The sequence below is a fragment of the Triturus cristatus genome, chromosome 3_2 (genome assembly GCF_964204655.1).
Source record: "Triturus cristatus chromosome 3_2, aTriCri1.1, whole genome shotgun sequence".
NCBI classification, from domain to species: Eukaryota; Metazoa; Chordata; class Amphibia; order Caudata; family Salamandridae; genus Triturus; species Triturus cristatus.
The window spans coordinates 909,107,192-909,121,286 of NC_140584.1; the positions used below are offsets into that span (position 1 = coordinate 909,107,192).

At 48.3% G+C, this 14,095-nt stretch overlaps 1 protein-coding gene across 1 annotated transcript in view; it reads left to right on the plus strand.

Annotated features, from left to right (window-relative positions):
- VPS53 (VPS53 subunit of GARP complex) overlaps nt 1-14,095 on the plus strand; it is an 898,950-nt gene that overhangs the window by 473,375 nt on the left and 411,480 nt on the right. The window contains exon 13 of the mRNA XM_085649360.1: nt 13,679-13,773. Coding sequence (XP_085505486.1) covers nt 13,679-13,773 — 95 coding nt within the window. The remainder of the gene's footprint in view (nt 1-13,678; nt 13,774-14,095) is intronic.

Sequence of the window (14,095 nt, forward strand, 5' to 3'; positions counted from 1 at the left end):
TCAGCAGACTATATCATACTATGGAGGCCGTGACGAGGAGCTGGCCTCAAGTGGCTGCCTTAAATCTGGAATTGGAGAAGGCTTTTGATTCCTTGGGCTGAGAATACTTATTTAGTGCTCTGGCCCGAGTTGATTTTGGGGCCTGCACTATCCGAATAGTTCGGTAACTATACTCTGAACCCTCTATGAGGATCAGAATCCAACATGGACGCTTTATACCAGATGTGCTACTGATTGGTAGGGGCACCAGCCAGGGATGTCCCCCTTGGCCCCTCTTAATCGCACTACAGATAGAGCCCATAGCGGCCCATGCACATTTATAAAGCGAGACCTGAGGAATCCCCGTACTGGACAGGGTTCACTCTATCTCGATTTATGCCGACCACATGCTGTTCTACATTAAAGATCTTACCGGGGATAACTCTAGTGTCTCCCAGCTCTTGTCTACGTTTGGGATGCTTTCAGGTGCCTTACTGAGTTGGAATAATTTGTGCCTATTCCTCCTCACCCCACGATTGCTTGGGACTCAGGGGGAGGCTGTTGAGGTGGGGAAGCCTTGTCCTTCCGATACCTAGGGATTTTGATTTTCAATGTAGAGCTGGACCTTCTCGATGGTAACCTTACAACAGCCGTAGAGTCCTTCCAATCACAGATTACATTTTGGGAGTTGCTTTCTGTGCGCACGGTAGGCCAAATCACCGTCTCTGAAGATACTGATGCTTCCACAAATTTAGTATTATTTTGACAACCTCTACTGGCGCTCTTCTGGAGTTTTTTGAGAGATCTTGACAAGCTGTGCGGCGAGCTCATATGGCAAAGTTACTGTTGCTGGGTGACCCTGTCCAAGATACAGCTGCCCCTGGACTTGGGGTGCCTTGGAGCCCCCAACTTATAGTTTTTAGTGGAAGTCCGTGCGCCTCTGTCGCTGTACAGTCCTGGGGAAGCCGCGGGTCCCAACTGCCCTTCCCCACCCGCCGGTTCCCGCTCCCTCCTACCTGCTGCTCTCCCTCCCCCTTCCCCTACTTAATGGCGGCCACGCGCAGTGGTCGCGCCTCTGGTGCGCCAAAAGGCAAGCCCGTCTGCGCCCGTCCGCGACCTAACCAGCGCCAGGGACCCTGGTTCTCCGACCTCCCACCGCTACGACTCAGCTGCCCTCCTCGCACTCTACCCCATAAGAAACAAAAACTGCTAGCTGTCGGCACCGAACACCACCCATGGCCAGTTCTCCTGCCGACACTGCCACAGCACCATCACCCACCTCCGGTCCCCGACAGCTACCATCCACCCACCACAAATCATCGCACACAAACCCCTGAGCTGCATCCTCCTCAACGTACGCTCCCTGCACAGACACGCAGTAGAAATCTGGGACCTCCTCGAAACCTTGTCGCCAGACGTCGCCTTCCTCACAGAAACCTATACCAATGCCACCTCCGCCCCCGACATCTCCAACGGATACAAGATCCAGAGGAAAGACCGCCCCAACCAATTGGGGGAGGACTCACCATCATACACAAGAACTCCCTCTGTCTCACCACAGCCAGCGCAAATGACTCCCCGTCCCCCATGGAACACCTCCATTTCCAGATCCAGACCAACCCGAGAATGACACTACGCTGCACCCTCGCCTACAGACCGCCTGGAGCACGTACTACATTCGCCGCAACCATCACAGACCTCATCACCCCCAACACCATCACCTCCATGGACTACGTACTGCTCGGAGACCTGAATTTTCACCTCGACAACCTCAGCGACTCCAACTCCACTGCCCTCCTGGACAACCTCGCCAACATCAGAGGGAAACAACTCGTCACCATCCCCACCCACAAAGCAGGACACACACTCAATGACCCACCACTACTTACATTTCTCCTTCTCAAAACCCACCGCACACAAACCCACACCACGCCCCCTGCGCAGGAATCCAAAAGCAAGGTCACCGAAGAGCACCTCAACTCCGCCGTCAATCACGCTCCCTCTCCCGCCATGACCGACGCCAACTCTGCAGCCAACGAGTTTCACAGATGGATCACCGACTGCTCTGACAAGCTTGCCCCCCTCCGGAAATCTGACAGATCGCGCCCCATGAAAGCTACCTGGTTCACCACCGACCTCGGATAATCGAGACGCACCTGCAGACGTCTCGAGAAAGTATGGAAAAACAGCAAAACCCTGGACTCGCGGACCAGCTATAAAACCGCCATAAAAGAATACCACCAACGCATCAGATCCACAAAAAGGAACTTCATCCGGGACAGAATCCTCGCCAACTCCCGCAACTCGAAGGAACTCTTCAGCATCATACAAGAATTCACCAAACCCCCTAGCGAAACCTTAGATGTCACGCCCTCCTAGGACCTCTGCAACAAACTCTGCTCCTACTTCCATCTCAAGATCAAGTCCCTCTACAACAACTTCAACGAACAGAAACAAGGTACCGGCACCTTACCCAACTCCAGCAACATCAGCCAGCCTACCATCTCCGCCTGGACCCCTGTCACTACAGAAGACACCGCCACAACCATGAAGAGCATACACTCAGGAGCCCTCACGAACCCCAGATTCCGCAGCAACCACAGCACCAAGATCACCCTCCTAGCCACCACAGACCACATTCACACTCGCCTCGATCAGGGACACACTGCTGCCATCACCATTCTAGACCTCTCTGCATCCTCCACCACCTTCTCCCACCGCACACTCACCGCCAGACTCCACGACGCCGGCATACAGGGAACCGCCCTAGACTGGATCCACTCATTCCTCACCAGCCGAACCCAAAGAATCAGACTCCCACCTTTCCTCTCTGAAACCACAGAGATCAGCTGAGGTGTACCCCAAGGATCATCACTCAGCCCCACGCTTTTCAACATCTACATGGCCACCCTCGTGCCATCATCAGAAAGGATGGACTCAGCATAGTATCCTACGCCGACAACACCCAACACATCCTCTCCCTCACCAAGGAACCCAACAACACCAGACTCCACTTCCAAGAAGAAATCAAAGACGTTGCATCCTGGATGAGCAGCAGCTGCCTGAAGCTCAACTCGGAGAAGGCAGAAGTCCTCATCCTCAGATCCACCCCTACCGCATGGAATAACACCTGGTGGCCCAACACCCACACCCACGGACCACACCAGCAACCTCGGCATCATACTCGACTCCTCCCTCACCATGACCCGACAGATCAACGCCCTCTCCTCCACTTGCTTCAACATCCTCCGCATCCTCCGACAGATCTTCAAATGGATCCCCCCCCCCCCGAATCCAGAAAGGCTGTCACACACAATCAATCAATAAGGGGAATTGTAAGCGCACTACTCACCTGTGAGGGTCTCAAGGCGCTGGGGGGGGGGGGTGGAGGGGGTCCACAGATCTGTTAGCCAAAAATCCAGGCTTTGAGGGTCTTCCTGAAGGTGTTCAGGGAGGGGGCGTGTCTGATGTCCACCGGTAGCTCTTTCCATGTCTTTGCAGAAGTGTGAGAGAAGGATCTTCCGCCTGCTTTGGTCCTGTGGATGCGCAGGGTTTTGGCCAGTGTGAGGTTGGAGGATCGAAGGTTTCTTTTGGGTACGTGGAAGTTGATTCTGTCATTGAGATATTTGGGACCGATGTTGTGGAGGTATTTGTAGGCGTTGGTGAGGATCCCACCCACACACTCATAACTAGCAGATTGGACTATGGAAACGCCCTCTACACCGGAATCAACAAATCCTTACTCTGCAAACTCCAGGCCATTCAGAATACCGCTGCCAGACTCGTCCTCGGCATCCCACGACAGGACCACATCACTCAGCACCTACATGACCTCCAGTGTATCCCCGTCGAGAAGAGAGTGACCTTCAAGCTACTCACTCACGCCTACAAATCCCTCCACAACACCAGACCCCAATACCTCAACGAGAGAGTCTCTTTCTACTCACCCAAGAGTCGACCTCGCCGACCTCGCCCTGGCCAAAACCCCTTGCATCCGCAGAGCCAGAACGGGAAGAAGAGTCTTCTCCTACATCGTGGAAAAGACCTGGAACGAACTCCCCCTCAGCATCAGACATTCCCCCACTCTGCAAGCATTCAGGAAGAGCCTCAAGACCTGGCTCTTTGGATGAGACGAAGCTGCTCGATATCACCCCCTCCCCCAGCGCCTTGAGACCCTCACGGGTGAGTAGCGCGCTTCACTAATCCCTGATTGATTGATTGTTTGATTGATTGATTGAACCGTTAAGCAGATACTCCACTGACTTGTGCCAGTTAATCGTGTCACCTGTATATTTGATGAAATTTGTGATAATTTGCATTAACCGAGCCATCATTTACTCCGGGTCAGTCACGTAGAGAAGCACATCGTCCATGTATAATGATATTTTGTCTTCACACAGTCCTCTCCCCCGCCTCCCACTGCAGTCCTCCGACCAGCAGATCCTGGCTGATCCATGCGGCCAAGGGTACCAGGGTCAAAGCAAAAATCATTGGGGACAGGGTGCAACCCTGTCTGGTACCTCTCTGGAGTTGGAACATTCAAGAGTACCCGCAATTCCCCTTCACGTTCGCCATGGGTCCCGTTTAAAAGAAACAAACCCATTGGATAAAGTAGGGGCAGAATCCTAACCTTGTCAGTACCTCAAAGATATAGGCCCATTGAACTGTATCAAATGCCATTTTGGCATCCAAGGACATCACTAGGGCCTTCTGTCTTAAGTTGGTCCTCTGCTCCAATTCCCTATGGAGACGCCAGAGATTAAGCGTGGTGCACCAGTGGGGCATAAATCCTGACTGATCCAGATGGATCTGGAATTGGATCACTGTATTGAGTTGTGTGGTTAACACTTTGGCCAGTATGCCCTGCACTGTATGGCCTGTGTCTCGAAAAATTAGCTTGAGGCATGGCACTCTTGGGTCTGGAATTAACTGTGGAGAGACAAAACGACTGCCTCCCTATAGACACCGGGAGCCGCCCACCACTGCCCAATGCTAGTGTGTCCTTTCTCCTTCCCTTAATTGCCTGCCATCATCACCACATTATGCCTTCCCCTCGAGCCTCTTGGACCTCTTTCGTCTTCGGATGTCCTTCGATTCAAGCTTCCTGTCCTACTTGCCAGGGTAATTTTCCCTTCCCCTTAAGCAGTCATTTTGGCAGATATTTGACGGCTGGTAAAGTATGGGTTAGGGGAAGCAGGGCCAGTACTTTCGGTCCACCAGGGGTCTCACAAAGCGCCTATCCTAAACAGACATGCCATAGCTGAGGCAGAATCTTGTGTAGGGATTCGGCCTCCACAGCTGCGAGTCTCGGCATGTTAACTCTCAGCTGTTTGGTGTATTTAGAGCTAACACTATTGCAAATGTGTGTTTGAGGTTTGTTTTCTGCAAGGTGAGAGGGGAACTTGCACTTAAACTCAGGAATGTACATTTGTTGTCTGTATCACATAAGCCTGCGCTGCCACAGTGAGTGCCACACCAGTGCTAAATGAGAAATGCTTGCACATTTGTATCAAACAGTTTAAAAAACGTATTCCCTTTTCTGAACCAAAACGACTGGCTTTGTCAACACTTGTTAAAAGTTCCTTTGCTACAGAATGGTCAAGAGAAATGCAACCTAGTGCACATGACAGTTGACTAGGTAGAGTGCAATGCCTTAGTCAAATGTGGCCTAGCTGTCATATTAGCTTTTAGTATGATGGGTGTGGGCAAGTTTGCAAGAAGGAGAGGATCTCGCAGTGCTGACATAGGGGCTAAAAATAGGCTTTCATCGCTGCATCGACCTGTGGCTTCTCATGATAAACTGGAGTTTACAATGTGAGTCATCCTTTTCCTTATTTATTTCAGTAGTATGTTAGTGTTGACCGTTCACCCTCTGCCCTCTACATAGTGCATGCACGACATCTTCACATAATAATATACGGTTTGTGGAACTCGCGGCGTGAAGAGTTGCATAAAAATTCCATGAGATTATGCAGAGTTCTGCGAGTGAGCGGAATCGCATGTTGTGCTGATTCTTGGCGCCGGGAGCTTGTTCCGCCCTGCAAAATCAGCGCTAACAGCACCACTTGACCCACCAGAGGGCACTGCTTCTTTGCTGCCACTCAAGTAGATTTTCTATGTGAACAGCAGCTTTCTCACTGTTAACAGTCGTGAATACCCCTGACTGCCTGGGTTGAGAAAATCTTCCCGGCTACCCTCCTAGCACCTGAAAATAGTGCTAGGGGACGCCAATTCTTGCTCGCCAACTTAATGTTGGTGAGCCGCCCGCGAGAAAAAGTTCGGCCATGCAGCGGATTGTGGAGTGTTGCCGGAACTCCACGAACTCTGCTGACAGAGCAGAATTTATCACCCACCCCTAATAATAATGTGTTTTTATGCTTTGGGGGAAAGGTGATGAGTGTCAGAGTACTAGAGTTGTCCAGACCCGCTACATCCTGATAAAGGTAAAGTGTATAAGGGTTGCAGAAAGGATGCTTGCTAGTAGATAGTTAGGGAACGATGAGATGAAGGTAGCACTGTACTTTGCGACAATGAATCTGATCCAAATCTGATGTGTCTGTTGCTTTATTCTGTCATGTAGTAGAGCTCCATTCCCTTTGTACACCAGTAAGTGCATAAAGTTGGAGGCCTCGCCACTCTTTATATTGCGACTCCTTGCACAGGTGGCCTTCAGTGAAGGATGGCGTGTGGACAAACTGAGACTTCCTCCCTTTGGGTGTCCAGGGCCACATAAGTGGATCAGTGCTCCCGTGAGGTCATTGCTGATCTAAATCATTTTCAAAGATCCATGGCCAAATGAAGCTGGAGGCAATAGAGCAGAGCAAATTGTGATTCTCTAAATGCATTTACAAAATAGGTAATCGCAAAAATTGCGATTCCCTATTTTGTGTATGGCTTTTGGGATGACATATCCCAAAATACTTTTTCCCTTTCCCTTTTTCCCGTTCGCAAATGGGCCGATTCTGCGAATCGGCCCGTTTGCGAACGGGAAAACGCTTGATCCATCTGGCCCTATATCCTTTCAGTCCAAAGATTGGTATCAAGGCTCTAGCGAATGAGAGCAACCCTTTGCAACATGGTCTGTTATATGCAATGCTAACTCTGTTTTTATAGTGCTTGGCATCTAGGCACTATAATACTCTTTGGGGTCAGAACTCTGGCCCAGAAGGTTGTAGAGATATCTGGTTTTCACTGTTCATCCAAGTTTTATGTGTATTATAATTCTCTTGAGTGTATTAAATTACTTTTCTTTTATTCAAAAGTAAAGCACTGATTGGACATTGATTTTATCAGCTGGTAGTAGGGTGTGCACTATATTCTGAATGTCTAACCCCACCTCACCTCCTTGAGTAAGCCTTAGACTGCTCTGTCTCGCTACCCTGAGAGAGTCACGTGCTGTAGAGGAGTACTTAGATATCCAGTTTTGGGTCCACTAGTAGTGAGGCCTCAGGACACCAGTGGGGAAAACTCAAGTTGATGCCATTTTAGCGCAGTAACCCCGGAGTGCCTTGGTGCCCCAGAAGCCGGGACTAACATTGTTGGCAAGCAGTGTTGGATCACTATACTTCAGAGGAATTGGAACGGCAGAACTTGACTGTGGAACAATTTAAGCAAATCTGTGCTGACAGGGGGTGGAAAGTCCCACGGTCAGGGAACACTTATCACAAGCCTGATAAGTCAGTCAGTGCAGGCTTCCCCTATATCAGCCCCTAGGCTTTCCCCTAGGTTTTCCCCTAGACCTGCCGCAAGACTTTCACCTCCCCCCTATCTCTAAGACTAACTTTTCCTCTGCCTCAGGATTCACCTCCTTAGGAGGGACCGAGCTTGCAGAGACCCTTAAACTTCAGCTGAACCTCCAGAGGAGAAACCAAGGGATTTTGAGAGGGAGAAACTAAAGATGGCCCGCCAGGCAGAAAACGAGCAGCGAAGGGTCAGACTGGAAGATTGGGTGTGGAAGGAGAGGAAGAGGGAGAGGCTGGAGAAGTTGAGGGAGAGGCAGGAGAATGAGAAGGATAGGGAATTGGAGAAAGAGCAGCTAGCCCTGGAGAAAGAGAAGCTCAAGTTAGCAATTGATAGAGGGCAAGCTCTATGGATGGAGAGTCCACTTCAAAGTCCCAGGGAAAGGAAAACACAAGCAAGGTACCAAAAGAATTGGTACACATGTATGTCCCCTGCACTGATATTCTCGGTTGGATGCATGCCTTTCATCTCGCTAGTAAGGCTCATTGTCTTACTGGTCAGTCTAACGCAGCAACTTTACTGAGTCGGCTCCCTCGGTAAAGGACTAAAGCCATTGAAAGGATGCCTGAGAAAGACGGTCTGACATACGAGTGCATGAAGGATGCTTTTATTAGACGGTTTGGGTTGAAGCCAGCCCAGTACTTGCAGTGGTTCCGTGAGAACAAGAAGGTAAAGGGGCCTCCTTTTGAGAATTGGGTCCATGACATAGTGAGAGACTGGAATGAGTGGGTGAGAGGGATGGAAGCAAATGATTACCAGTCCCCAAATCAGGTGATGAAAGCAGAGCGTCTCCGGGACGAGTGCTCAATTCCAGTCAGACAGTATCTATTGGCAGATAAGTGGCTTGCCAACAGAGTGAACAGGGGACAGAGGCAACCCAGTTCCAAGCCCATGGGTAGGGGAACTCCCAGCAGGCTGGCCCTGAACCAGAGGGGAAGGGCCAGAACAGTTCCCAAGGCTCTCAGTCAGGGCAGGAGTCGAAGGGGGGAATGGGGCCTCTCTTCAGCACCAGAAGGGGAAAGGAGGTAAGGGTCCTTTAACTCCTTAGGTGATTAAATGCTATAAGTGCCACTGAGAGGGACACTTAAAGGCAGACTGCCCAGTGAAGGATGTGGTGCCAGTGGCACCTGTGATAGCAAGTGTGCTTTCAGTGGGGGCGGAAATGAGGGGAGGCTCAAGTGAGTTTAACTTGGACATCTGGGAACTCGACCCAGAAGCCCTTGATCATATTCGCCCTAACTCAACAGGGTATATGAGTGTGGCATGTATCAATGGAAGGAAGGTTCCTGCCATGAGGGATACTGGTGCCCACAGTACTATGGTTGAACGCAAATATCTCAGACCGGGAGAGATCATCCCTGGTTCGAAGGGTTATGGGCTTGAAGCTAGTGGTGATGACATGGAGTACCATCTTGCTAGAGTGGAGGTAGAGGTGAATGGCAAGAAGGCCATGGTCAACGTGGTGGTGTGAGAGAAGTAGGGTGCTGGGTGCTTCCTGGGAAATGATCTGGTTGAACCCTGGTTAGTACCAGGCCCTGAGGCCTATATGGCCTGGATTTAATCAGCTGTGCTCACTAGGGCACAGACTGTAAAACTGCTTCCTAGTGAAGTGAGAACCACTCTAGCGGAAGAGAGACTAGAGGGGAACAGGCCAGAACAAGAAACAAGGGCAGATTCTGAGACGGTGCCTGTCCTGGTGTCTGCACCTCATGCTCTAGTTGGGGAGGAGGAAAAGCACCCAGAGGCGGATAAGGTGTTGGAGTCTGGGTCCCTGCCAGAGCTGTAGGAGCTGCTAGTGGCAGGAGGAGCATCCCTTGAGGAGTTTTGTTCACCAAGTGACCTCACTCTGTAGAATCTATGGCAGAAAATGTGTTCTGCATGTGGCTTGTAACTAGCTGGTTTGAGTGGATTCACCAGGGCATTTAGGGGTCAGAGATAATTGGAGTTTCTGCATTAAAAAGGGGTTTTTAGAGTTCACAGATGGCAAAAGTGTAGGGGTGGTGAGGTGTTTTTAAAGTTTACGAATGAGTGTTTTTTAGGTGTGTGAGGTGTTTTTAGGTTTCAGGGATTGGTGGAGTGTAAGAGTGTTGAGTCCTCTTAGGGTTCATGGATGGCCAAAGTTTAGGGCTGGTGAGGGTTTTTTAAGGTTCAATTATGGGTAGCGGCTGGGATGGTTTAGAGTTTTTAGGGTCCAATATGAGATGATTAGGATAATGAGGGGTCTTAAGGATTCAGGGATGGGTGGAGTTTAGATGTAGAAAGGGTTTTTGGGGTTCAGGGATGAGTAGTTTAGGGCTATGAGTTCTTAGGGGTCATGGATGGTTGATGTTTTAGGCCGTGAGAGTTTTTTAGGGTTCAGGGATGGTTGGAGTTTGGGTGTACGGCGGTGTTTAAGGAGAAGGTTATGGGTGGGGTTTAGGCATAGAAAGGGGTGTTTAGGGTTCAGAAATGGGTGGAGTTAGGGGTAGTGAGTGATTTTATGGTCCATGGATAGTGGATTTGTTGGGTAGAAAGGGCTTTTAGGTTTTAGGGAGGAGTGTAGTTTACATGTGGTGAGGGTCTTCAGGGTGCAGGGATTGATGGTGTGTAGTGGTTGTGAGGGGACAGCAATGGATGGTGTTTATGGGTGGTGATGGGTTAGCGAATACAAAGCATCCAAAGTAATTGTTTGATAATGTAATAGATATAAATATGAAATAATGTCCCCTGAAGTAAAGGACTGAAATAAGTATCTCTGACAAAACTGTTTCTGAAAGTAAGACCTGCAACCATTGGCTTTACACTTAAAAAGTTAGCATTCAAAAGCCAATTACTACCAAGAATGGTTAATGGTTTCTACAAAAAAGTAAATGGCATTCATTCTGAAAATTTCTATTAAACAGTTTAGATTTAATGGTTTCTCAGTAATGGTTTACCATGAAATCGTTTTTCTATGAAATCAGATTCAACCGTATAGGTCACGTTTGAAGACTATGCTTCATCAGTATTGCTTACTTAGCTCATTATTAGAACATTGAAATGTTGGGCGGCCATTGAAAACAATGGAGTGCTCTGGGCTGGTAGAAGCCATGAGTTCCAACATTCCAATGTTGTCCTTCACAGCTGTTGCTGATAACAAAGGCCTCACGGAGCCCAAGGGGATTTTAATCCCCTCAGGCTCTGTGAGGCATTTGTTTAATTTGTTAGAACCTTCTGCCTTCTAGTGGTGGAATGTTCTAATGCTTTGTAGCTCTCTGTAGCCTAGGCTATATCGGGATTAAAGACCCGCTCCCTGGTTAAAGGCCCTCGCCTTTGGCTCGGGCCTTCAACGCCAGAGTGGGCCTTTAATGGCCAGTGTAGCCTGCCAATGTGGGCTGTAAGGCTATGTTAGAACACTGGAATGTTCGGAGTTCCATTGAAGACAATGGAGTGCTATGGGCTTCTAATGGCTGGCTTAAAGCCTGGAGCTCCAACATTCCAATCTTTATCATTCACAGGTGTTGCTGTGAACAAAGACCTCATGGAGTCTGAGGGGCTTTTGATCCCCTCAGGCTTACGGAGGCCTTCGTTTTATTTGTTAGAACATTGTGCACGCTAGTGGTGGGATTTCTTACTAGCCTTATAGTCGTCCATAGCTGGGCTATCCCGGCCATTAAACGCCCGCTTCCTTGTTAAAGGCCCTCACCGGAGCTGGCCTGTAATGGCCAGCATAGCCCACTGTGGCAGGATATATGGCTGTTTTATCTTCTTTATCTGCTTCCACCCCAATTCCACTTCCTAGTAGCTTTTTACAAATTAATATTCAATAATTCTAGTACACTATTTTAAAACCCTTGTGAGATCTGAACTTCTCTTTCAAGGGTGCTAAATTTTCACAAATATACTTCAAGTTATTGTAAAGTTCAAGCCCGTTCTTAAATGAGAATGGCCTAGGTTGTTGTACCTTCATCGTGTGCAGGCGTTCAATGGCTTTGGGGAACAACATTTGATACCTCTCTTTGTGTTTCTGTTTAATGATCCTGCACGTTAAGTTCTGTAATCAAATTAGCAGGAAATAAATGCATGATTAGTCCATGCAACAACATTTGTACCAAGAAATAAAAAGCACATTTGAGTGTGCTTTTTATTTCTTGTATCTTTTCATCTCTTGCCCACTCTAAAGGTCTTATTAAAATGTTGTCTTTTTCCTTCATCAGTTGTGGTGGAATTACAAGGGGGACAAAACAATTGCCTGTTGCTTCCTTTCCCCTGAGTTACGGATACCTGGGACATCGGTAACTCTGAGGGGTTGGAAATAATTTGTATTACATGTTTTTGGGGAATAACGTGGTAACTTGTCTTTCTGTTCTGATTCCGTGTGTAGCCTCGTAGTTCCCACCTGGCTTTTTTGGGTGTTTTCAGAAGGCAGTAGTCGCTAAATTACCAACTCATTTTCTAATCCTGATGGTCTCGGTTGCTCCTGTTACCTGCCCTATCGGGATTACTTGAGCACTCAAAATGAAGCCCATAGCATTCAAGACATTGGGTTGTAGCTTTAGGGGTACAGGAGGAGTTGGTTGAGATGGCAATGAAGGAGAGAGTTATACTGTTTCTACTATATTCAATGTATCAAAGCCACGTCCTAGTGGCCTACGTGACGTGCTAGTGTTTCTTTGTGCCAATATCCTTCATATCCACAGTGTGCCTGCTAAGTCTGCACACGTAGCAGCATTAATCCCAGACCCTGTGGTTAAAGAGTGCTTCACCTGCAGTTCAACAAAATCTTTTGTTAAATCAGCCTGCCGTGTGTTGTCTTGTAACATGGAGAGTGCATTGTTGAGTGCCTGTAGTGCAGGATTCCTGGAGTAATGAAGCAATTTCACCTCTGAGACTCAGTTTCACAAGCTCAACACCTCATAGCACTTACTAATAATGATAGCATCTATGCTCCTCTCTACTAGCACCATCGAACCATATGACTTTCCAGCACTGAAGCACTCGTTCTTTGACAATTCAAAAGACAGCAGAGACACTTGCTTCATACCTCCGTGCCCAGTAGCACCTTTTCTACCATTAGGTCTTTCTTTCTTCTGCAGTGCACAGCAGCATGACCAGCTTTGGGCATAATGAAAGGGTCATTGCCTCTCACAGTGCATGTCCAGGGATTCTTCTCTGTTGATTTGCATTACCATGTTGAATGCATGGGCTCAGCACTGAGGTTGAGGTGCTTGCTTGACAAGTTCATGATGCAAAGTTATTGCCCCATTGATGCAACTTTTTAAAAGAATGCTTTAATTGTAAACATAAGTTCTTACTTAGTGCGTGGCAGAGTATTCTCCGTTCCACCAGGTCAATGGGCGGGTTGTACCCTGGGGCCCGAGTAAAGTACAGTGCGCCATATTTAGAGATTTCCTCCAGGCAGGTACAGCCTTCAGCAGAACCACTGCCACAGCCGCTGAAGACATTGAAGTTTTGATGTGCATGTTCAGTGCACTTGTACTGAAAAGTTTTGTTTTTCACAAACAAACTACGTAAGCAGGGATGGTTTATTGAAACACAAAAAGCAAATGACCTTAAGACACAGGGGGTTTCCTACTAGCCGATGGTTGTCATTCTTAATTTTCCTGCTCAAGACGCCAAACTGTCCATGGTGGTCCCGAACAGGTAAAAATTAAGTCTGAAAGTCTGATGAAACAAGGCAGACCATCTGAGGTACTTTGACGGACAGTCCGGTATCAGTTGGGCTGGTGGGTAATGGTTTCACCCAGTAGAATCAGTATAGGCACCACCACCAGGAAATTGGCAGTTACCCCGGACTCTAACGAGAGAGGATACTTCACCTTGTTTGTAGCGGAGTGGAGATCCCTGTCTGCCAAACTCTAAATAAGCTCCCTAGTCTGAATCAAACCGAAATATGAAGGAAATAGATCCTGAGTTAATATAACATGCATTACCATGAGATTGTTTGCAAACATCACAGAATATTCCTTCATTCTTACAGCCAAAGAAGCCGAAAGCCCCTGAGAACCCATTCCATGGTATCCTCTCGAAGTGTTTCGAACCTCACCTTTACGTGTATATCGAGTCGCAGGACAGGTGAGTAAAGTGCATTTTTTCTTACTCTTTCATCCCCGATCCCCAAAGTTTCTGTTTAAAGCTAGCGTCCTCCAATGCAGCCTGTTGTGACCACTCTATAAACTATTCGACGACAAGTTAACTGATCTGTCCTACATCTTCAAACGTTGCCATGTCGTCACTGAGCTTGCAAACATCTGTTTTTTATGTAGCAAATCATACTGTGAGTTGGACAGTTTTTAAACACTACGATATCAGACATACAAGGACATGGGCACAAGGACATAAGTGATCTGCCCATGACCAAACAATTTCATCAGTTGAAGAGGCTGGAATTAAACTT